The sequence below is a fragment of the Larus michahellis genome, chromosome 6, assembly GCF_964199755.1.
Source record: "Larus michahellis chromosome 6, bLarMic1.1, whole genome shotgun sequence".
NCBI classification, from domain to species: Eukaryota; Metazoa; Chordata; class Aves; order Charadriiformes; family Laridae; genus Larus; species Larus michahellis.
In genome coordinates this window covers 19,148,131-19,173,003 of record NC_133901.1, presented here as the reverse complement: position 1 = coordinate 19,173,003, position 24,873 = coordinate 19,148,131, and the positions used below count along the sequence as shown (strand labels likewise).

Genomic DNA, 24,873 nt, shown 5'->3' with positions numbered 1-24,873 from the left:
ATATTGTTTTTTTCTCTGCTCAAACCTCAGATCATCTGGAAATTCCCATACAATCAAGGTGAAGCCAAACAACTAGTAACTACAATTTCAAATACAGTCTGAAAGGGCAAGTGGGAAAAATCTCTAGAGACCAGAGTGGATACCTTCATTTTGCACTAAGTACCAAATAGTTCTAGCAAGAAAGAGGTAAGCATGGTGGTTCTGCCTTATTCATTCAGCTTCCATAAGTTCTCTTTGGCAACATTCTAGGCAAGCTGTTATTATATAGTGGATTACAGACAAAAATATACTTTAACATCCATAAATAATTCTTCCCTTCCCTTCCCTTCCCTTCCCTTCCCTTCCCTTCCCTTCCCTTCCCTTCCCTTCCCTTCCCTTCCCTTCCCTTCCCTTCCCTTCCCTTCCCTTCCCTTCCCTTCCCTATTAAACACAGTTACTATATGTAAAAACTCACTGGTATATTTCTCACCCTTTCTAGGAAGCTTTTAATGGAAAACTGGAAAAGTAACTTTCAAATACTCACTTAAAAGTAACTCTCCTAATCAACTGGTTAACTTGCTTTTCACATATAAACTAGAGAAATGTACCATGTACCAAATCATGATCATGACTCTGAATTTCTGGGGAATTCTTTCCTAATCTGAGATTATATTCAGGCCTCAGTTTTTCAATTTGGATAAAGCCTAGTTCAATTCTTTTTTCTTTTCCTCTTCTAGTGAAAGACAGTCTGCCATTCTGTTATATTATATATCTATATCTACATCCACATCCACATCTACATCTATAATTTTTCTACTAAAATACGCATTTTAAGAAACTTTATTTTCATTTGTATCTTCTTCGATATTAAATGTACTCGGTACTTTTTATCGAAAACTGAAATCAGCATATTTATCAATTCCCTATTTCAATTTAGACATCCAGCAGCAACATCAATAAATCAGATATAAATGATCTTTCCCCCTGCTTTACATGCATGTGCATGCAGTTTCTGAAGCCACATGGTATCACTGCTATTAAGAGCCCATCCTGTCAGATGTCTGGGAGAAATCTTAACTTCAGCAATGTGTCCCAAGTTATTTTGCTTGGCTCACCACCAATAATTTGTAAACTGACTTCCAGTGTCAAGTATTTAGCATTTCCATTTTAGTAACACAGAGCATACTGATTCACTTAACTACATCAGACAATATCTGGATTTTTCAAATTACATTTTTGTAAAGATGGCTATAAATTTCCATCTTAAATGCTATTTCTATCAAATAACTGCCAATTTAAATCCAGAAAATCACCACAAGGACAGACAGACATCTAAATGCCACTGTTATTTCAACAAATTACTTTCTAATAAGTTCCAGGATGGATTGGAGAATTAAACACTGGCTTAATTTCTCAAATGGGTTGTGGCAGAATGAAGCCAGAGCCTTTCCCACAGCAGGAGTGACGTTGTGGAGCTGGAGATGCAAGCTGAAAAGAATAACTGTACAGCACTCTGAGAGAAATAAATTTATGAAATTTACAACACAGAGCATCCCTTAATCAATAGCAAATAGAGACTTATGCCTATGTTCTAAAAGGCACAGGATGATAGCATTCAGTTACCTAGAAGATTTTGCTTCTGGGTTACTGAGCTAGTAATTTTTTCTAGCTGAAGCAGTAAAACTGATTTATGGCAAAAAGAAAGCATTCAGGAAACAGATACATTCACCTATCAAGGAATTTTTCTAGGACTAGGATAACAGTTCTGTAACTGTTCTACGTTGGTAGCAACACAGTGAAAGAAAACAAACAGGCAGAATATTATTTGGGGTTTTACCAATATATTTGGACCTAATTTACAGTCCTGGGACAGTGACTTTAGGTCCTTAAGGTTATCACAAGAATAGTTTTAATCTCTTTCTAAATGGCTACAGTGAATTCAAAATTGTGCACTAACTGCAACAGCTGATATGACTTTTTCTGTTCATCTGGATTCTAGAACTTTACGCAAAATCTTTCCATCATCAAATTATACCGCTTATGAGGTATGTGAAAACTTGAGGTCTAAGATACTTGAAAGTATCCCCATAAAGTGTTCTCCAGATGAGGTAAAAGAACTATTTCTGTTTGATAAAACTGATTCTTTAAAATGTTATTCAAATGGATGATACCCTGCATTAAAATGACGTTTCAGCTTTTATAGTCAGGCATGAACAAGCTAAAGGAGATACACATTTTCTTAGCTAAATTGTGCTTGTCATGGGAGCATCAAAGAAAAAACCCAAACTGCTTTCGATAGATTCTTTTAATTCAAAAACCATCAATCAGTATTCCAGTTCAATGTCTGAGTAATGCAACCTTTATCTGATGAAGATAAGAAGTGGCATTTGCAATTACAAAACTTTGCCACAGAATAAATACAATTAAGTTATAGATTACAGTTACAGATATTAATGCACAGTTCATGCAGGGAATTCAGATCCTGAAAAAAATCTTTGAAGGGAAAACTTAGGCAGCCTTAGTGGCAATGACAAAGCACTTAAACTGCATTCAGGTTTTCAATCTACATTAAAGTTAGCCCAGGAGGAAGCATGCTTTAGTGGTTAACATAAAGGGTTATACTTGGTAACTTGCTCTGACTAGTGGCTTCTTTCATGACCTTGGCCAAACCATGTCGCTCCCTAAGTTTTTCTGATTTCACAAAGGCTAATGATTTTTACTTGCTTCCTTGAAGCCAGTGGATAAAGACCATTGAATAAGTGCTTAAGAGAATTAAGGAATGGTTAAATTCACTATTGCCCTTTTATTTTGAAAATCAAGGTCAGCTTTTCCATTGGCTATTATTTCTCTACAGCATAATTTTCATAATGCAAACCACTTTAATAAAAGTGAGCCCTCAAGCCAGTAGGATCCACTGCATGATTTTTTCTTATTATCAAATTCGGTAACATGATCACTAGTGACATTAGGAAGCCTCTAAAAGCTAAGCCAAAGTTCTTAGAGAGGAGGAAGGCTTTGAGAATGATGGCAAATAGACAGTCATTCATCCAAAAAAAGAAAAAATATCCAATGGCAGAAAGCCAATTATTTTATTTCTAAAAGAGTGATTAAAAACCTATTTTTGTGCATCTTTGTTTAAATTGAAGGTAAACGAAAATGTGCTAAACTGGCATAACTGCAAGTTATATATACATCTTCACCCTACCACAGCATTTGTAACCTGTCCCTATTGTTCTGTCAACAAGATGTCAGACATGTTCCTCTACTGAGATGTGAATGAAGGAATTCTCCCTTCTCTTAGGTGTCAACAAAAAGTTTGTTCCTGCAGATTTCTGTTTTGGCATGATCAGCTAAGAACTGACATTAAATAATAAGCGTTTAGCCAACAACCATATGTACAACTGGTCAAACTTTCATTCCTTCTCTGTAGGGTCCAGACCTGAACAAGCAAGGAAGCTTTAGAGTCAGAAGCCAAAACTCTAATTAACTCCAAGACACTGAGGTAAGCTTGGTTATACTTAGTTGTGTCTGACCTGGCAAGAAAGCTTATAAACTAGGGTTATCCAAGGTAGTTTAGTGGCATTTGATATTGGGGGAGGGCAACCATTAACAAGCAGGCAATCAAAGAGTATTTGCTGAGCCCATTTTGCCAATAACACCTTTTGATTCCGTCCTCTCCTGCTGTACACGTCTCCTACTGCTCCTGCCACTTCTCAGTATTTCTGCCCAGTAGCTGATGGCTACCTGCACCCAGCTGAATCCCCAAGGCCTGCAAGCCATCTTACATACTGACAAGAAGCGGATTGCCTCCCTCCAACTTTTAGTTGTCATAATGTGACTACTCCTGTTTGTGCTGAACAGAGCACCGAGCCTAGTGAGACAGCACCTCTGACAGTTTTTGCAGTAGCAGCCATCACTGAATTCATTTTGAGTGATTAATTTTCTTAAAAATAAAAATAAACCTAGTAAGTGCACATGTGCTAACAAGTTAAAAATAATAATAGGTGTCTGTGACCATGCTGCTTCTGTCTGAATCCTTCGGGGAATTCAGTTGCTAAGAACAACTTAACGCAGCTTGCCATATTTCTATGTGTTAAACAACAACCAAATAACTATAGGCAAAAGTCCCAGCTGTCAAGCATGAGGAGTGTAGGGGCTGATCGGGGGAGTACAAGGCATTTTTCTCCTGTGTTATATATGCATATTAGATAATTTAAAAGGAAAATGAAATGAAGCAAGGACAGAGTGGGAAGCATGCTAACTTCTCTTCAAAATACCATGCCCAAAAGTTTGCAGATAAAATTCAGTTTGACCACTAAGCTCTGTTCTTTATATAGTGCTCCTAACAGTGTTTTACAGCATAATCTGTCCCAAGAAGAGTGCACTACCTGCTCTTTCAGACAGCAAGAAGGATGAACTTTGTTCAGCTACCCATATAGGATTCCTCTTCTGGGCAGGTCTCAGATACAGTGAGATGAACTGGAGGCAAGTGTTAGAAGGAGCATCCATGACTACTGATTAATTCCATGGAAACAACATTTGGGCCTCACTTTGAATCTTGTCAGTCTAGGCTCTTTGTATGAGATGTGTTCTTTCAAACTGACACTAATCAATACTGATTTGTAGGACAGGGGCAAGAAAAGCCATCTTTGTTTCTTCATACACAAATAAAGATTGAAAAAGTTACTTAGGCTTTTAACAAAAGTCTTTTGATTTTTCATGACTTTGCTTTATTTATAAGGTCTTACTACTCAACCATAAAACTTATCCCTGGGTTGAAAACTGATACAAAAGCTATGGGCTCAGAGCTTTGGTTTTTAACACACATATTGGAAAACCTGAAGAAGACACCTTCCTCCCACCATTCCCAGGGTTCAGTACATCCTATACATGGCATGCCCACTTATTTTACTGGTGGTCTTCCAAGGAAAAGATACTGAGAACAAAATAATTATGTCGATTAGGAGAGGGCACCTTTTCTTCATTTCCCCAAACTTATACTCACGGCAGAGAAATGAAATATTCTTTTGCCATTTTGAGAGTTTGTCTCTATGTATGCAGTATATAAACAATAAACACAGAGCAAATAGAATGATTTCTAAGATTTGAAGAGGATAAGTTAAAATTTTAAAGTTGAAATGTGATGAGAGGCAGGTCAGTATAACTAGCAAGGCACAGACCCAAGAGAATGCTGAGGATACAGTGGGTCAGTGATCTTCAGACTTAGAATTTTCCACACGGGTGTTTAACAAAAAATGTGTTAACATCATCTGTACTGTCTCTTGGCTCCGTATGATTTAGGCAGGCATTTGAATGTGGTAGTGGCTTTACTGCCTATCAAGATATTGATTCGTAAACTGAAAATTCTCTTTGTGGACCTTAAGAAAACTCTCTTTAAAAGCTCGTGAAGCATCACAGAACTCTGTCAAGTCAATATTTCATGTTTTATTAATTCCCTACTTAGCCAATTCTTTGATTGGTTAAATTTAGTGTCTGTAAACCTCCTAGATGCGTATTTACCTGAAAAGGCTCAAAAGAGCTATTTCAGGCTGATGGAAAACACATGCTTAGAGAATTCATAATATGTAGTTTACAAAATACACATGCTGAAAAAAAAGTTATTTAAACAAGCAATAAGGGATGGGCATAAACAAAGCATCACTGTGAAAACGTGTACAATTATATGTGTATACTGTTAATTAAGGGCTTATATGTAAAGGGTGTTCTCATCTCATAATTTTCTCAGAATGTGCCTAGCTCTGCCTATCTATAGCAATAGAACGGTCTATTTTTTTATTAGTTCTTAATGGACGTTAATTGTTGATCATCACATCATACAGTTTCACTGACTTTTGCATCTTACCAAAATGACTGTTACATAGGAAGCAAACCACTTCAGAACTGAAATCAATGAGCATATAAAATCTCTCACCATCAGCTTCTAGCATATGCTGGGATTTTAGAAGTTGATTGTAGACATTCAATCCAATTCATTCCTCATAAATCCACCATTAGGCCTCTGGAGAGATAAGGTAAAACACGGAGTACCTGCTTATAAATTGGACATCATCCCTTTAGTACACTGAAGGAGAGAATGACTTCCAGTTGGAAAAACAATGTGATCATGCACTTAAAGATTATTATGCATGTGCACAAGGGAACTGATGTGGCTTACACAGCTGATTTTGAGTGTTTGTGAGTGGTTGGCTGAGGAATGATAACATTTTCTTTTTCTTGTTTTTAAAGGATCTTTTAGTATTATATATAAAATGTATAAATAATATTGTATTTATTAGTGTTGATGCAATGCGGAGGCAAAGAAGGTACACAAAGATACATAAAATCAAACCTATTGCATAAGTATTACATAATATCACTACAGAACAATGATTTAAGTGCAAAGATTTTCAAATTTCACTTTCAACAAAACATCATTCATAGTGTTTCATATAGAAATTCTTATAGTGGAAGCAAATACATAAGTAGATGTGTTCAGCCCAATACATTATGCTTGAAATGAGGCATATGTTTTAGAAAGCCACCCTCTGCCTATATAAAGATTTAAAACAGTGATTACCAATTTCACTGGGTAAACCGGTCAATAGACAAACTATATTCTACAGTTAAGAATGCGGATATCTTCCTATGTGCATTCACATAGGAATTCACCTAATTTCAGCTTTCAATCACTGCAGTTCCTTGAGCCTTTGTCTGATGTCTGACTGAAAACCCTCTTAATATCTCCTGTAGGTATAGATCAAGATATTTCTTTTCCTTAAGTTAGTTCCTTAAGTATCACACAATACTTTTCTAGTAAAATTTTTAATAATATTCCCGTTTTTAAAAAAAGAGAGAAAGAAAAGCAAGGATTTTTTGGCTCCTAATCACTTCAATTATTCTATCTATAGAACCATCTGTAAGTTATCTTAAGTATCTAAAGCCAGAGAATTTAAAACCTTAACTTATATTAATTTGCTCTTAGTGCTTACTTTAAATTCTGATAAACTTCTCCTGCACATTCAAATTCTCCATTCACATTCTGAATGTGCTTATTTGCAAAACTGAAATCTTTGCTTTTTCCCCCAACAACGTAATGCTGCTGGGTGAAAAATACCTTTCTAACACAAATTGCTATGTTTCAGAGTAATTTAAAAAAATCATTTATGGGATAGGATTGATACTGATTATGATTGATTGTGATTTACTTTACATTTTCTAAACTTGCTATTAAAACAAAAATATGGAAGTGCAGTTGGCAAAAGTGTAGGTATTGGTATATAGATATTTTGAAAATCAAAGGAAAACAAAAATATTTTCAAGAGAAATATTCCCTTTTCTGCCCTGCCATGCATTTGATATGCATTCGAGACTTCCATCAATTTTACATGGGAGCTCTGGGTATGTCAGGTCTGTAAGGCTGGTTCTTCATAGGGAAATGTGACACATAGAAAGGAACTGAAAAAGAGAATTCACCTTGGAAACTTGAACTGAGTTTTACAATTTGCCACTGTGTTCAACATATTTCAAAGGTATCCCATAATAGCTGGTAGTTCTTTACAAAGGTCACTGTAAAATCATATCCTGTATTACTACATATTTCAGAGTGTTCCTTGTCTCCCAGCTATTCAACTGAACTTTGTTAATGAAGGCGAAGTTTTCTAGGGTTATCACTCCGACCCTTAAACTGTATTATCTAGGAAACCATAAACCTTATAAAAAAAGATATGAAAAGGTTTATAAAACATTCTCTTAGCCGATTCTGTTTCCAGCCTCACCTTTTCACCTGAAGTTGGTTTTAAGCTCTTGCCACCATGCCTGCTGATTACAATGGAACGTGGGAAATGGAAACCAATGAAAACTTTGAAGGCTACATGGTTGCTTTAGGTAAATGAAAAGAATATTAACTATATAGAGATAAAGAGAAAATGCTTCAATTATAAATGAAATCCTTCTAAAAATTAATGAGACTGTTTCTGTAATGTGTGCTGTGGCATAAGGGTTTCTGCCAATCACATAAAAAATCAAATTATTGTAATGTGCTTATAACTGTAATGATCTAAGTATATATACATGAGAAGACTTGTAGCCAAAGATATTAATTTTTTTTAGACAAATGAAAAAACAGATACAGATGGGGAAAAAAAAAACCAAACAGGCTTTCAGATACAGAAGGAGGTTTTTATTGCTGGTATATACTTACTGTAACAGTCAAGTCACAACCTGGTTGTCTCTGTTAAAGAGGAATAGGATATTCTGTATCACTAAAGCAACAATACTGTTTAGTACTTAATTAGTGGTTTGAACTAGTTGGAATTATATGCACCAGTTGCACAGTAAAGGCAATAAAAGCCTTCAAAGGCATTTAAAGATAAATGGGCAGATATTTCTGACAATTTTTGTGGAAGTCATCCTTATACAGCAAGGAGATTTAAGTCACAGGAGTTCTTAAACATATGTTTATATGGATAACTAAGCTTAATTTCACTTGGCTACTACCATCATTGATGACAACAATATATGTGTACATGCAAAAAGAGATGTTCTGCATTTTAGGCAGCTTTAATTTACTACTTTCTTAGCCTCTTTCTCGTTAGAGGCCTGATAGCTACAGTTTGTGTATACATTGTATAGGATATTAAGCATGCTCTTTGTAGATGCTAGAATACCAAAACACTGTTAACTGAATGCAAGCAATATCCCTGTCGGTTCATATAAAGATCAAGTTTATGTTGTTTGTAGATTGATTTTTCCCCACACTGACAGACTCAATTTTTGTAATGAGTGTGAGATAATTTTATGAGAGAAAAGTCTTCTTTTGCTGCATCTATTATTTTCAATATAAATTGCCTTTCAAGCATTTTTGTTCTCATAAAGGCATAAACTTTTTGCTTCAGGACATTATGATTATGCAAGTAGCATGCAGGAGATTCTTCCTCTACTCATGTTAGCAGAGATGTAGATGTTTAGTTTGCTGAAAAGAATAAATAATAGAAGACATCAACACTCCTCAAGAATTTCTTCAGTACACTCTGGTTTGGCATTGAAAGAACAGCTGTCACCTTTCTACCACTAAAGTAATGTAGCTGCATTCCAAAAACTGCAAAAAAAAATGGGAGTTAGATTTATACATGCATGAGAAGTGTGATTTTTAGAATCCAGAATCTTCTTTCAGCTCTACAACATCACAGATGAAGGGCATAAAGGACCGATGTTTCCTTAGCACACATGATGTCTATAAAACTTATACAAAAAAGTAGTCATTAGAATTGGCTAATTTAACCTAGATTGGAGATGTCTGTCTGGCTCTGAATCATAAATTAACATGTGGCAAAAATCAATCCTGCATTTTATTTTTATGCTTGCAATTGATAGCCCTCAGGGGCCCAGCTGGGTCTATGCACTTCTCATTCCCAGATCTCTTGTTGTTTTCTATCTAGTGGTCATTGATTCTTATCTTCTGTTCAGCATTTTCTCTTCCTATTTCTCTGCCTTTCTACAGTAGCTGACACCACTCTAAGAGCGATGCTGATAAACAGGAGCTTTTTCAGGTCAAAGTTCCTTGCACATTTCATCAGAAGTCGAGATCAGACTTGGGGTTCCTTGTGCTTTGTTTAAAAGGTGTTGAGCCAAATTAATAGAGATCTAAAGAACTTGTTTGCTCAGATTCCAAAATAACTACTTGTAAAGATGTAGATTATAAAAACAATTCAGGGGTTCGAAATCAACAAGTACACTGTATAGCTATCTTCCACCAGATAAGAAAATGTATTTCTTAGGAAGAAGAGTCCAACACATAGAAGATAATCAGGTAATTAAATCTATACATTTTCAAGTAATTCTCAATGTCTACACTATTGACTGACTTAGGGATAACTACCACAAAATCCTTAACCGACATGAAAAATTTGATGATTTCACTGATTTTCTACTAGTTTTACTTTCATCAAAGAATCCTAACTCTACTTTATTTACCTGTTCAGATTGAAAGAGAAGAAATACACGTAAACACATAAAAATAATTTCTCATCATTATTCAACAATTGAAAAGCGTTATAATTTACTCAAAGCATCAATTCTTTTAAGAGAGAAAGGGAAGTTTCCCTATTCATAGTTTTTAGCCTTTGCATTTATGGAGAAAAGCTCAATAACTTTTGTCTGTAAGTACTATACACATATACTTGTGAGGTACAAAAAAATTTATTTTTTAAAAATAAGAACTGTTAAGCCAATATCATGAATTTCAGGAGAAAGATATGCACTAACTGAATTAATTCAAGTGCTTGGGTTTGACAGTTATGCATAAAGAATAATTACTACTTTATATGGAACTGAAATTTGATTTCAGCATTAATTATGCCAACTGCAAGTGAGCCATGGGGCTTGCTTGTCTGGATGATATTTAACCCAACCCCTAGTTGCCACAAATTGACTATTCCAGGCTGTCTTCATCTACCTCAGGCTTCTCTCACTGCCTGCCTCAGCTTTTGGTTTTACCTGCAATTTTTTCTTCTAGCTCAGTTCTCTCTACTTTGTTTCTGCTTCAGTCCTGTCTCAGCTCTTTGCTCCAAGAACTGAATCACTTTTGTGGGGTGTTACTCTAACCACCAGCCACGGTGGTCATCTTGCTCTAGTTCTGCCTTGTGTCATAGTGATAAATTTCATTATATTTGATAATTTTCTTCTGATAATTATCTTCATGGAGATCTCTTTACTTTCTAGGTTTATTCCTTCTTTATTTGTTAGGATGCAAATTAAACACTTGTGGTGTGCTTATTTTCTTTCCAAAAGGATTTGTAATTATGGTGGTATCTTTTTATTTGGTTGTAGTGGCTATCTCATTATTGTTCCTTTCTTCCCTTCCAGGGTATCATCGGATGAGATTCTTGTATTGTTTATTTCAGTTGAGCTGTAACATTTCACTTGCGTTTGCCTTAAAATCCAGAAAAAAATGCCGGGAAAAGGATAGCACCTGCTAATAACATGCATTTCTTTGAATTTTAATTTACCCACTGCAGAATTTAAACTGTGGTCTTCACTCAAATTCAATAAGAATTTAGTGTCTAGCTGTCATAATGCAAGTATCGATTATATCAGCTTCAAACTAAACTTCAATTATTATCATCCTTATATTCTGATCCTTTTATAACAAGTAATCTATTTTCCATTTTTATATTTTTTTTTGTACCATGTGCCAACATGAACAGGCCTACAGCAGTTACTCATTGCATCTCAGTGGCATCCTTAGAACCATTTCAGTCAGTGGATAAATTACAACTTTGTTATTATCAAATCAAGTGGATTTTTGATCCCTTTCTGATCTTATATATCCCAGTGGAAACTGGGAGAATAATGGATGGATTCAGCCTACAATGGGGTCTGGACTACAGGCATACAATACTGGGAAGCCTGCTTAAAAACCATAGTGACAGTTCATGACAATAAAAGAATTTGACCCACTCAATAGCCTGAAACAAAGCAAGAGGAAGAATGTGTTAGAATAAGGAATGCAATATAGATGTATTTTTCCTGGGAAATACTTTGATTCATTGCCTACCCTGGGCAGACTGTACTGGAGAGGTACTCACTGAACTTTCTGATAAAATTTTCAACCTACTCTCCCAATACAAATGCAAGCAACCTGTTGGGATGAAGGAGCTACTTGCACCAGTTGCCTGGATCTGGCCCTTCATAAGTACATCATGATTTTTTGTGCATACATGTATATATATGCTACAAGTTATACTAATTAAAACGTGCCAGTGAATTAGCAAAAAAAAACCCACCAAAAGCAATGCAAAGATGCATACGGCTATAGGTGATTCTCAGATGGGAAAGAATTTACATGGAATTGGTGAAAAGACATTCTTCTGCTCTGTTTCTCACAATTTTACATGTGTTTAATATTCTAAGTAATAAAGTTCTCAGGTTCAAAGCACAACGAGGTTTTGTTTTTTTAAAATTCATCCATCCTTATAATTAATGCATACACGTTTCTATACTTTAATTAAAGAATAGTTTTGCCCTTTAAGCCAGAAACTTTGATTTTATCATAAACATGTTACAAAGCATTTTAATCTACTATAATAGAACAATATATCACTTTTATTGCTTGTATTGTTCAAAATGCAGTTATGAAAACCATGCTTTAATAAAACCTCCCCTGATTTTTCTCCAGGAGCTACAAGACTCATATATTAGTCAGAAATAGCATTTCTTTAGAAGTCTAGACATTTTTTTTCCTCAGAGAGAACTAAATTTTATGTTACCTGTCTATAAATCAGACCCAGAGATACCTTTAATCCACCACAGCAGATAAAATATACCCAAGAAGTCTTGAATATAAATACTGAACGAGAACGTTATTCCCCATATCAAAAGTCACAATTTTTTTCAAGCCAATCCTCTAACTCAACTCAATTAGTACCTCACAAGTAATATAATGAATCTACTGAAAGAAAAAGGGCTCCATTAGTATGTGGCACTGCTGAGCTGACAATGATTAACTCGCATGTGAAACCACTAAAGGATGGCCAACAAACCAATACCATTTTTCAATCTCTTGCAGAAGCATGTGAGATTATTTCATTTGCATATAGCACCATAATAAGATTCACTGCCAGCTGGTCAGAAATATTTATTGCAGATGGTAATGCAGCTGGCATTCGGTGGATTGTCTGGGGCAAACTGTCATGATAGTAATACATATTCTCCTTTTGGTAACTTTCAATGCATTCAGTTGCAAGCAGTTGTTTACATTTTAATGTTAGTCTTCATCATGAACAAAATAAGGATGTTAAGGAGATCAGTACTGCTTAAAACATTGACAGAATATTAAACAGGTACTGTCAAATCCTGTAGTTTGACACTTTTTTGACTTTGAATTTGTCTCCCTTTAACATCTAAACTACAAATTATTTCTGTCTGCTGTCTAAAAATAACAGATAAGTCATACTTTTATTTGATTGTTTCTTTTTTATTCATTAGTATAATTTTCATTATTTTTAAATTAATTAATTAACCTCTTGTGTACTCCCACAGACTATAGGTTCCTCATAAGAGTAAATTGCCAAAATCCCCTTGATTACATGCTCATTCTAACATGCTTATTTTCTGAAAAGGAATATTATTCTGAGATCCTTCTTTTAGGGGTGGCAAACATTTATAACCCTGCACATACTAGTACCCTCATATGCCTACATGATTTACACTGCATGCTTAGGAAAGGGAATGGCTCCCAGGCATAAGATGATAGTAGCACTCCTGGCATCCCACAGCTTCATGTGTGAATGAGGCCAAAAAGGCGATGTCAGTCTCAGTAGCCCCTGTTGTTTCACATTCTCCAAAGACACTGGAGATTTGGATGATTTAACACGACACTACCTGTTCACTATTGGTTGTATGTTGTAACTCTGCTTATAACATTCCCACAAATATCCCATTAATAAATAAATTTATAATCAGTGGAAGATCCTCAAATTGAAAGTCTACTTGCAATAATAAGATTATTTTTCTTTGAAATAATCTTTTTCTCTACAATATGTTGCAGGTAAAAGTGTCATTTATGGAACAATGTTCCACATAAAATGTTATTTTTATGATGTGTAAATAGAACTGCTGTGGTTTTTTTATTTTTGGTAACAAACATTGGAATTTTCATTGTGATACTCTTTTTTCTGTTTTTTCATAGGTATTGATTTTGCAACTCGTAAGATTGCAAAACACTTGAAACAAACAAAGGAGATTGTTCAAAACGGAGATAATTTTAAAACAAAATCACTCAGTACTTTCAGAAACTACGACCTGGATTTCACTGTGGGAGTGGAGTTTGAAGAACATACCAAAGGACTGGATAACCGAGTAGTAAAGGTAAAAATTTGGTACCTGGTATTTGTTTACACTATAGTCAGCACCAGGACTGAGCAGTTCCAAAAATCAGCTGAATACATGAAAAAAAAATGCAGTGTTTTACAGACATCAGAGGATTTTTATAAAGCAGAAATAACTTGCATCTTGACACAGTTTCATTTCCTGCTACAAGCAATTATTATAAATGCAAATCAAAATGGTTACTCAGATATGTGAGGACAATCACTAATTACAAGGTTTTCTAGTAGGGGATTTTTCCAGCCTTCCTATGATACACCTTTTTGTATTTAGAAAGTAGCAGAAGAGCTGGATTTTTACCTATGTATCCTCCTCAATAAAACTGTAAATTCAACCCTTTGAATTTAGGACTCTCTGCATGTCAATATAATTTTTCAGTTCTGAATGGCTAGGTTCACACTGTATTTTTAACCTGAGTCTGCTCAGCCTCAGTTGGACAGTTTAACAGTTGGACATTGTTAAAAATAAACCTGCACTCAGCTATTAACCTTAAGGGAGCTTTGGGAAGAGACAAGATAAAAATGTGAGCCAAAGCTACCACTGATATGGGTGGCAAACCGTTGGCAGTGGTAGACAGGCAAGGAGCCCCAGCACTGCATGCTTTACTATCTTTAGGATTATAGGAGTAACCTGAGCTCAAGATTCCCCTAGGAAACTATGGGCATATGTTCAGACACCTTTCAGTGAGATACGTGGACAAGTAATGTTTGGATCAAGGACCATATTGCATGTCAAACCATGCCCTACCTCCTATGACAGACGGAGTCTAATAAGTCTGTTCCTGTGAGGCATTCAAACAAGACTGTATCAGGGAAGTTAGTGAGGAAATCAACACATACAAGCAGTAATTAAATTAACTTACTGAATTCATCTTCATATTTCTGTATCAATACTGCTTCTGTTCTACTCTCTTCTCACCCCTAAAATACTTAAGCAAGATTTTCAAAGTTAGGAAGGGCAGTATATCTTAAATTTCCATTGACTGTCCCCATCAGAGTCTTGCTAATGTTGCATCACCTGCCTGTCTTTGTCACCATTCACTGAATCTACCTGTATCAACTCCTCTGCCAATTACCGCGGTTTTATTTTTCCACTCAGCTCTCAGCTTTCTTGCTCTTCTCCAAACATACGCTGTCTTTTCCATCAGTTTCTTCTCAATAAACAAGGTTCCATAACTTTTTGCCAAACTCTGAGAAGCTGAGATCAAAGCTCACTGTCAACAAGACCTGTTTTGTTTTGGCAGTTGCCACAGGAAATTGGCAGCATAAAGGACATGTTTACATTTGAACTCATATCATCCTTCAGTGGAGTGGCACAAATTTAACACAAGACATTGTTTATTCACTATGGATCACTTTTCATTCTCAAACTAACTTTGTGCAGTGTAATTCCTATTACTTCTTCCAAATTATTTCTCATTCACAGCACTGCAAGGCATCAAATAAGACACATTTTTTTCCAGAGTCCTGAATATCCCTATCTCTAAATTTTCTTCCTATCACTTTCTCCAGTGAGCACTGGGTGGGATATATTCCTGTGACAGAGTTTGTGCTTTAAAACATTGCTCCCACATCTGTTTAGATCAGCTGAAGGCATTACAAAGGATCTAAGGACGTGTTAGTTGCATCGCTCCTTAAATCCATAGACTAATGCTCCTCTAGTGCTCTTCACCACTATCAAAACCACAGCCTGTCTGTGCAAAATCATTTCACTTGCAGACTATCCTCTTCATTATCAATTATTTGGAAGGAAGGAAATACAGCCCGTACAATTATAACCCTACCCAGTTTAATAATTTTTGCCTATTTATGCTTTTCTAAACAAATTATTTGTTTCTAAGAAGAGGAGAGGGAAAAAGGAGGCATGTCGTGCCACTGTTCTCTGGATTGCTCAAAAAGAATTTTCTGATCATTTTATTAACAAAACAATGCCTCAAACACATTGAAGTTAGATCAAGGCAGTAAAACTGCTAAGCAACATCTAAATGTAAAGAGGGCATGGATAATTTAAAGAGCATGTAGCTTAAAAATTCTGTAAATAAGAAGTTAACTGAAATGAAATGAGTTTTGTCTCGTTATTAATAGAAAGCTCCCTCATAAGAGAAATAAATCATCCAGTGCTGAACTAGAAAGCGAATTAAGCTCCAAATACTCTTGGAACTTTTTAATAACTGAACTTCCACTGACTGTAACTGGTCTCTGATGAGGATTTGCCTATGATACATGGTTAAATGTCTCCCTAAAGTACAATGGTTCAAATCTAGAACAATTCAAACAAAGTTGCTTTGCATTTACTCTAGTGTATCTGAGTAGACAATCTAGCCTGTAAAGAGAGCTTTTCCTTACAGATATGGTCATATCTGCATACCCCATACCCTGTTTATTAGTAATAGACTCTGAATCACACCAAATCATGAAACAGCCGAGGATGGAAGGGACCTCTTGAGATTACCTAGTCCAACCCCTCTGCTCAAGCAGGGTCAGCTAGAGCACATTTTCCAGTTCATGAACATATCTCTTTAAAGGTCTTTTGTGAAAGTACATGAAAGGTGCTATAAAATAAATAAATTTATTGTATGAGATGATAATAACTAACATATACTTCCTCTTGTTATTTTACGCAGAGCTAGAAACATGTTAGCGCAGCGCTAGTTGGTATAAGCCCCCAGGTCTTCACTCATGAAACCTTAGAGTCTTTGTATTAATAGCTTTAAACAGCAAGAATGAAAAATACAATTTGCATACATTGCACAAGTATCTGTTAATTCACTCAGCAATTCACTATTTAACATGAAAACTTTCTATTTGTGTATGTGAAGAAATTAATGCAAATGACAACAAAGCACTGTAAAAGCTTCACATCAAAACACTTGTCATCTTGAATGCATTCGGGTTTGCGTTGAATGGTTGATCTGGGGCTTTTTAGGAGGAAGATGGGGTATGGTAGAAAGCAACTGTAATTGTGTCTTCTCATTATTCAATTGAGCTTACTTTCACATATTCATAAATTTCTTGTTAACTTATCTGAGTTAATTATCTGATTCATGCAGACACTAGTGACCTGGGATGGTGACAAACTGGTATGTGTTCAGAAAGGTGAAAAGAATAACAGGGGCTGGAAGCACTGGATTGAAGGAGACCTACTGCATCTGGTAAGGGCTGCTATACAGCTACATAGCACATAACTGAGACTGCAAAAAAGTACAGTTTTCCATTTTGAAGGGTTTGTTACTTGTTCTAGTTAGAATGGTCTTTAATATTTGGACAGCTCTGATCTCTGAACTCTAAGGAAATCCCCCCCTCTGCTACAACTCAGGAATGCTCAATTTTTTTCCACCTGCTCCCAATTAAGTCATAACCCTGCAGTGTTTTTTTTTCTTCACTTCACTGCTCTCCAGCTATTAACCCTTCTTGTTACATTGCACGTCTAACATCATCTCATTCTTATATAATTGTTGGTAGAAAAAAAAAATACCAGTATGGGACAGATTGCAAGAAAAGTATTATTTTTTGTTGTGAAAGAAGCACTATGAAATTTTAGCGTACTATGCTGTAATACAGATCAGAAACCTCTGGATACTCAAGAGGATCCTGCAAACTACCTACGCTGCAATTACTTTATGCTAGTACAATAAAAAAGACAAAACAGTCATACATCTAAGTTAGTAAACTGTAGCCCAAAGATAAATGAGGTGAGTCCAAGAGAGGCCAGAAGACCCCGTGCAGGAAATAAGCAGTCGATGAAGTCCAGAATGATTGCAAAAAAATAGATACATAATAATAACGATTCCAGAGTTTCTTGGGAGATCAATCAATAAATGTGCATGGTAATGTTGGATGGTGCAATAGGTGGCTGCAGAGAGATTATGGAGGAAAGCTCATTGTTTCTATCTCATGGTTTGCATCTAGATATCTACTCCTTCACAAGTTTCCCTACAGATAGATAGCTGGTATGGCCAACCACATTGCCTCAAGTCTGTATGCTTGAAAGGTCAAAGCAATGAATTAAAAAACACTATCTGCCACCTAACTAAAAGCCAGCTATCCAGCACACTTTTTCAACTCGATTTTAACACATATTCAAAAACTGACCCGACAAAGGTTCAACATGCCAGCACGAGGATTCAGGCTAAGATTTGTCGAAACAGAGGGACCAAGTAGATTCTTGTAACAGTCTGCAGAAACTCTGCAGAGTTTGGCCAACTGTTCGCCAAAAAGCCAGCCTCAGTTCACCTCAAAGCCTTATTTGGCACAGGAATGCTGGCTAATGAGAAGACTAACCAAACTGACTCCCTTGCAATGTGCAGGTGTGACAACGTTTAAGAGGTCAGTTTTAACACTGAGCAAAAATGGTGCATTTTTCTGGCCTCTGAAAAATGGCTGGGCGTATCTCTGGACCAAATGTCCTCATCTTTTTAAAGCATCCTCCTTTTTTTTTTCATTTCCTTGTTTCATTGCTTCTCATGAATTATGAGGTAACGTATGAATTATAAACTATTAGAGTATATTGTTTTAATAACAGAGCATGAAAAAGCCTTGCATTAAAGACCAATGCATTAAAGAGCAATTTTAATGCATCTTCATATTTATTTTTCTTAGAGCTCAATTCAATTGTCAAAATTTAATTACTGCAACATGTAGTGTGTGCCTACTGATTGGTTACATATAATACACTATTCTTTCTGTTCTCTTTTTCATAAGCTTATCTTTTTAATGCAGTGGCTCAGTTGTAGTAATTCCTGGTGGGATCTGCTGTCTATGCAAAATACAATTTGTACCTCTATATACTTACTAATTTTTTTAATACTGTAGGAACTGACATGTGAAGACCAGGTGTGCCATCAGACATTTAGGAAGAAAAACTAAGATCGACCAGAAAGCCACCCAGATCTTCATCACACTATTATGCTGTTATGTTTTGTCTAAAAAGAAGAACCAAGCCAGATTTGCAATAATTATTTGACACTGCTACGTGAATGTATTTTGTGCATGTTTATGGAAACAAACACATTTTATAGAAATAGTATCAAACAGTTACAAACATCATAAATTCCTTTGCCTTTCAGTCTGGAGTTAAATAAAAGTAATTGTCTTTCAAATAATGCTTTCCTTCATCTTTGTAATAATTTCCAGAGGAATGTCCTTTAGCAACAAGGCTGAAAATTAACAGTCACAATTATCTCAACCACAGTATATCTCTCCACAGTGCTGTAATATCATAATATATTTGGATGACTGAGTAAAATTGGGCATTCATTGGACTGTTTCTATTTAATTTAGTCCTGGATCACTAAGTCCACAGTTTCAGGCAACAGAATGGCTCACTGAACACAATACATGGTCTTTCACATCAAGGTTATTCATTTGAATTTGGCCCGGGTCTATAGCTGCTAGTAGTTATCACCTGATAAATGTCTCATGGCCAATGCGAAATGCTGTAGCTCCTTAATACAGTCCTAACGTGGATTTTTGACAATGCTGCTAACCTCCAGTTAGAATTGGCATCCTACTAATAATCCCAGAGGAGAAGTCCACTGTTTAAAGCAAACTCTACATTCAAGAGTTGCTCCATGATGTGAAAACTAAGGCATACATATGTCTATAAGAGAAAAACTGCAGAATATACACAGACTGCATGTACACTGTGCATAAAAAATACCCAGCATGCTGCAATCTTCATCTTGTACCTACCTTTCAGAGAATTTAAAAAGAAAAGTAATTTTCATGCAGCTTTTCTCAGTTTTATTCAGGCTTTTTCAAAAGAATTCATGTTATTGGCCAAAGGCAAGTTTTAGTTAACCACGGATGGTGAGCACTGTAGATGGAAACTGAAATTATTCAACCAAATGTGTGCACATGTTCCACAGAACTGAAGAAGGACTTGTATGCCCAAAAGCTCATCTTTTTTTTTCCCAACTATACGAATTATTCTAATAAAATACACTGTCTTTCCTACAACCTTGCCTTGCAGATATATAAACTTTCACGTAAACTTTATCACCATTTCAATTCCCCCTTGTCCATGGGCCCCCATCTTCTGTTTAGTATGAGAGGAGTGGAAATTCACTAAACAGATCAGTGGTAGGGAATTAGAGAAAAGATGTGGAAAAAAAACTTTGCAGAAATGGAGGAATATATGTTTGCTCTGCATCCCCATCTGCTGCCTAGCCTACTTGCTGTCAATAGCTCAAGATAGGAAAGGGGTGAGACAGTCTCCCAGCTGAAAACAAGGTAACATTTGCAAAAGCCCAAATCTGATTAATATGTCACTAATACTTATATGGCCATAGGCATATAAGTGCATATGTAGGGATATTTTCATGAATTGGATTTTGCTTCTCCTGATAGAGGTTGACCTGCGTCAAACTTCCTGTGTACTTCAATTGAGCAACGCTCTAATGTTAGTTCACATTGAGGAAACTGCACTTGGAGTTGGTAAACTCCTGTTCAGCCCTCACCTGGACTTTCCAGCAGAAACATATTTAATTCCTATTTCTAAGTCTCTGCTAGTTACTAGGCTAAGAAGTACCACAGTTCATTTAGCTTTCAAAATGATAACAGAACAAAGTAATCACTAGGAAACAAAACGTACTTATTTTAATCAGTGACATTTCTCATAGCTGGTTCTTGCCAGGGGTAAGCCTGCACAATGCAGGGTTTCATAACTTCACACCAAATCAAAAAACAAAGGAAAAGCTTTCATATATCACAAAGAACTATCATTAATTCACAAATGATGAGTTTGAAGATGGAAAGCAAGCATTGTTCAACTGATTTCTTATTATGCTTACTATTTTTATCTAATGGATATTATTGGGCAATAAATGAAATAGGCAATTTGGCACTTGAGTAGACTTTGATTAGGAGAAAACTAAATCTGACTTTATTTTTTTGCCTATTTTGGAAAATAAAATTCTAGGCTTTTTAACCGGGAATGAGAAAATGTGCAAGGTTGTTTACGCTCCAAAACAACGTTTTCTTCCTACACATACTGATATTCAAGAACTTGTAGCGTCCTTTACAACTGTATGCACAGAACTGGAGACAGAGGAGATATTCATTGTGCTGCATTATAATTACTTCCAAAGGTGTACTTGTTTGTATCATATTTGTGATGTTAGGTTGGTCTCTAAGCTGTACAAAGTCCCTTATCTCCTTGTCATCAGATTAAATACTTGACTGGAGGAATGGACCTCGCTGGTAAACCAGAGAATGTTCATTCATATTTTTTCAGCCCTCTGGCATGCAGTGCTGTCTCAGCTGTTTTGAAGGATTACCATTTGCATTGATTCTTTTCCTCGTAGAGAATATTACCCAAATACAGCTAACTGTAAGGGAATTTACCAGCAACCTTCCGATCAAAAAAACAGAAAAGCCTGTACTACAATAAAAGCACTTTCTAGTGAGTACAGTACTGGGCAAAGGGTCAGACATGTCACTAGACTATTCAAATGACAATGACAAAGGTGTGTGTAGGAAATGTTTATGTTCGGGTTTCTAAAAATCCTCTGCATTGGGCCAATTTTTCACCCTAAACGTCAACTAGCAATTTTTTAGCAATTGTTAAAAGAAGAAAGCAATACTGCAAGCAAACACTGTAGAATAATGTTGTAAATGCTCCTACCAATAATGTTGTGTGGCTGGTTCCGATGATGCTATCTTTCTGTTAAGATCTGAAGGGTCACCTAGGAACTATGTGTACAGAATGGCTTTCAAATTTGCCATGAATATCCTACGCGTTTTGCTGATTTGCTGCTTGTGAAAGATATCTATTCCATTGCCATCTGTCAAAAAGTCTGAGGTTTCTAAATCAGCATTTACTTCAAGATCTGATGAAGACAAATAAAATTTCAGTAAAAAAAATTTTTTTTAATTACATGTGTTTCTATTCTTTTTAAGCAAGGATACATATTTTTCCTTAGTGGGGAGAGATTAATAGAAAGGATTTCTTCTGAAGGTTTTTTCCCCACTAGAAAACATTCTTTTCAGGTTTAATTTGTGACTGATTTGAAGGGCAGAGGTTGCAGATATTTTAATTTCAGCTTGCTCATTACACTTGTTATGCAGATGGTGAAGACTTAAAATTGCAGCATGGAAAATTCAGGTAGACATCAGGCAACATTTCTGTACTGAAAAGATAATGAAGGACTGCTGGCAGAGGAGCTTGTGGAGTCTCTATGGTCCAACCATAGTATCCACTTTCTTCCATCAGCAAATTAAGCTGGGTCTTTATTGTACCTGTAGGAATAGTTAACAAAAAGACTGCCTGGAAGATCTCAAAGATATTATAGTCTTGCCGTTTTTATGAAAAAAAAAAAAAAATAATGGCCAAATAGAGTACCTGCAGTAAGAGAAAGGCTACAGCATAAACTCATGTTTACCAAGACCCAGAAACAAACCCTAAGAACCATTGGAAGTTCTCTTTACCTGTTTTCATGTTGCTATACTTTGGATTACTGCTGTTTTTAGTTTAGGTAACAGTCTGTCTTAGAAGGGCTTTCTGAAAATCTGATAAACCCTTCACAAAGGCTGTTCCTGTAAATTTAGTTGTGACTTCAGAATTAAACCATGGAAGGAAAGTTAAATAAGATATCTTCCTGTGAAAGCTGCCAAGGGCATTCCTTTGAACTGCTTTTAATATGTAGTGTCCTTTGCTGCCTTTCACCACTCTATTTTCTTATAGTTTTTTAATTGTTTCTTTCTGTCACCTCTATTTCATTCACTTTTGGATTCATACATAAATACATTTACACACACACAGGTATTTACATTCTGGGGGATAGTGGTTCATTAGCCTCATTTGTTAAGAAAATGAGGCATAGGTGTTCACAATATTTGTTTACCCACATCCCCACAGCTTTTGAACCAACTGCTCAGTGTAGACTGGCCAATCAAATCTGCCAAAGGATAAAGACTGTCTAAGATATAAAAGTTCTACAATTTTATATGAAAATGAATGGCCAGATAGAATGCTTCAGTAAAAGACAGGCTACAGGGTAAACTCATGTTTATCAAGTCCCAGAAAAATCACTTAGGATAAAACCAGGATAAATGCCTGTAACTTGGAAAACCTTTGGCTGGAGTTCATATCTTGATACCAATGGATTCAACCATGAGACAAAATCCATAGGAAACCAAGCTTCAGTAGTTCTGCTGCTCAGAGTAGTACTTGTTTTATTGACTACCTTATAGTAATTAATATTTTTGCTACTTACTCAATTCTCCGATTTGTCTTTTTCTGGCTATCTATCTCTAGTATCTGATCACTTGTATTTAAAAATTTTCTCATCTGTTCCTACACATGTGTAGAGGAAAAGAACTTTAATAACAGAAGAATAAGTATAGGTTTTTCCTGGAGGCGCTGTAAAGACAAAGGCTGCTTAAATTTTCTGGTGGTCAGACTAAAACAATGCTCTTCCAACATGCCATCCAATGCGTAGTCCTAAAACCCAACTGAATACTTTAGTATGTCTTTTCAACACATTAATTCATTGACTGAAAAATACCTTACTCCATGGTCATACATTCTAGCTTGATCAGAGAAAGGCTACTGAGCCTTTGTCACAAAGGTGAGTAAAGACTTCATAAAATCAGTTGGCATGACGAGTGAGCCAATACTATATTCTGAAAATATATAATTTTATCTTTTCTTTATACCTTTTAAATTAGATTACAACTTTTGAAATCATTATAAGGGCCTCTAACTGTAGATTGGAGACAGTTTTGCAAGCAGTTCTACTTAAGCAGGGAGGACTTCTGTGGAGTCATTTATTCCATTCAGACAGATCCTGACTCAGGTCACACATACCTACTGATAACACAGAATATAGACTCTGAAGCTGCAGAATTTTATGCATTCAAAGTATCAGTGTCAGAAAAATGTGTATTACTATTCACTGTTATTTATATCTGCTTCAAAGATTCAATAACGAAAGAATGCAATAAATTTCCCGAATGTTTAGGAACAAGGTTTTTAAGTTAAACATTTTTCTTCTCACTTAGATGTTCAAAACATGCAACTAAAAATAAGAGCATGTGACATATGGCAATTTTTTCTATTATCTAAAAAAAAAAAATTTACATTTTTTTATATAGATACATATCACACTGTATTTCTTTAAATAAATCACCAACAACTTAATCTAAACTAGACTTTCACTTTCTAAACATTTTGGGGAAGCCAACATCAGTAAAATAGTCGGGAATAACACCTGGAAGATGAGCCTTACTGGCTAGAGGATTAAGGCAGAGTTGTATGGCTCCCTTTGTGAAATAACAGCCTTGGTTCTCTAAAAACACAGATTGCTGTTTGCTACTAATGGGTGCCTTGAGTAGCATTACAGCAAATTGCTTTCCTTCATGGCATAAACTGAATACACAGAAAACATGAACACTTAGTTAAAATGTTAGCACATCAAAAGTCACTAAAGGAAAATAACTGTTTTCCAGAGAAGGGCCTTGTATGATCATAATTGAACTATTTCTGTTTTAGTGAACTTGTGCCATTTAAAATGGGAAGCAGAACCAGATTTTCTACTGCCATGCTGATTGCATAGTCATTCTGCAGCAGTGCAAAATGAGTGCTGACTGTGACTAAATCACAATGGCAGGAATAAATTAACCATTGGCTATTGGGCTGCAATGTGGTCCCCAATGGAGTCTAGATAGCTCCAGCCCTTGCCCCAGTTTGAACTTCCAGATACATCTGCTCACAGCAAGAGGGTTATCAGACTGTTTTGGTTACACCTCTTCCTACCTGACTCACCTCGTTTAGCTTGTGTTGTACCTGCACTATCAGATTCTACAGGGGCAATGCAATACTACAGGAGAGTAATGTTTATCAGGAGATGATCTCACACCAACTGGCTGAACTCTTTCAATGGAACAAGTAAACTCAAAGGAATTGCAGCACATATTTTAGTATAGTAGATTAAACCTCTGTAATGCTCCATTGACACAGCATGAAGTGCAAGGCAATAAAGATTCTGGGCCTTGAGCTCAGACTTGGGTT

At 35.9% G+C, this 24,873-nt stretch overlaps 1 protein-coding gene across 1 annotated transcript; it reads left to right on the top strand.

Moving 5' to 3' along the window:
• Positions 1-7,790: 7,790 nt before the first annotated feature.
• On the top strand, positions 7,791-18,728 carry RBP2 (retinol binding protein 2). Its single transcript, XM_074591800.1, has 4 exons — positions 7,791-7,863; positions 13,667-13,845; positions 16,913-17,014; positions 18,675-18,728. Exons 1-4 carry the CDS (start codon positions 7,791-7,793, stop codon positions 18,726-18,728), a joined length of 408 nt encoding a protein of 135 aa, XP_074447901.1.
• Positions 18,729-24,873: the final 6,145 nt, after the last annotated feature.

Bases quoted from the DNA above. Each gene is read 5' to 3' on its own strand.
- RBP2 (XM_074591800.1), top strand. From the start codon at position 7,791: ATGCCTGCTGATTACAATGGAACGTGGGAAATGGAAACCAATGAAAAC. The intron at 7,864-13,666 runs GTAAATGAAAAG...GTTTTTTCATAG, and splicing joins AGGCTACATGGTTGCTTTAG to GTATTGATTTTGCAACTCGT. The intron at 13,846-16,912 runs GTAAAAATTTGG...TGATTCATGCAG, and splicing joins TGGATAACCGAGTAGTAAAG to ACACTAGTGACCTGGGATGG.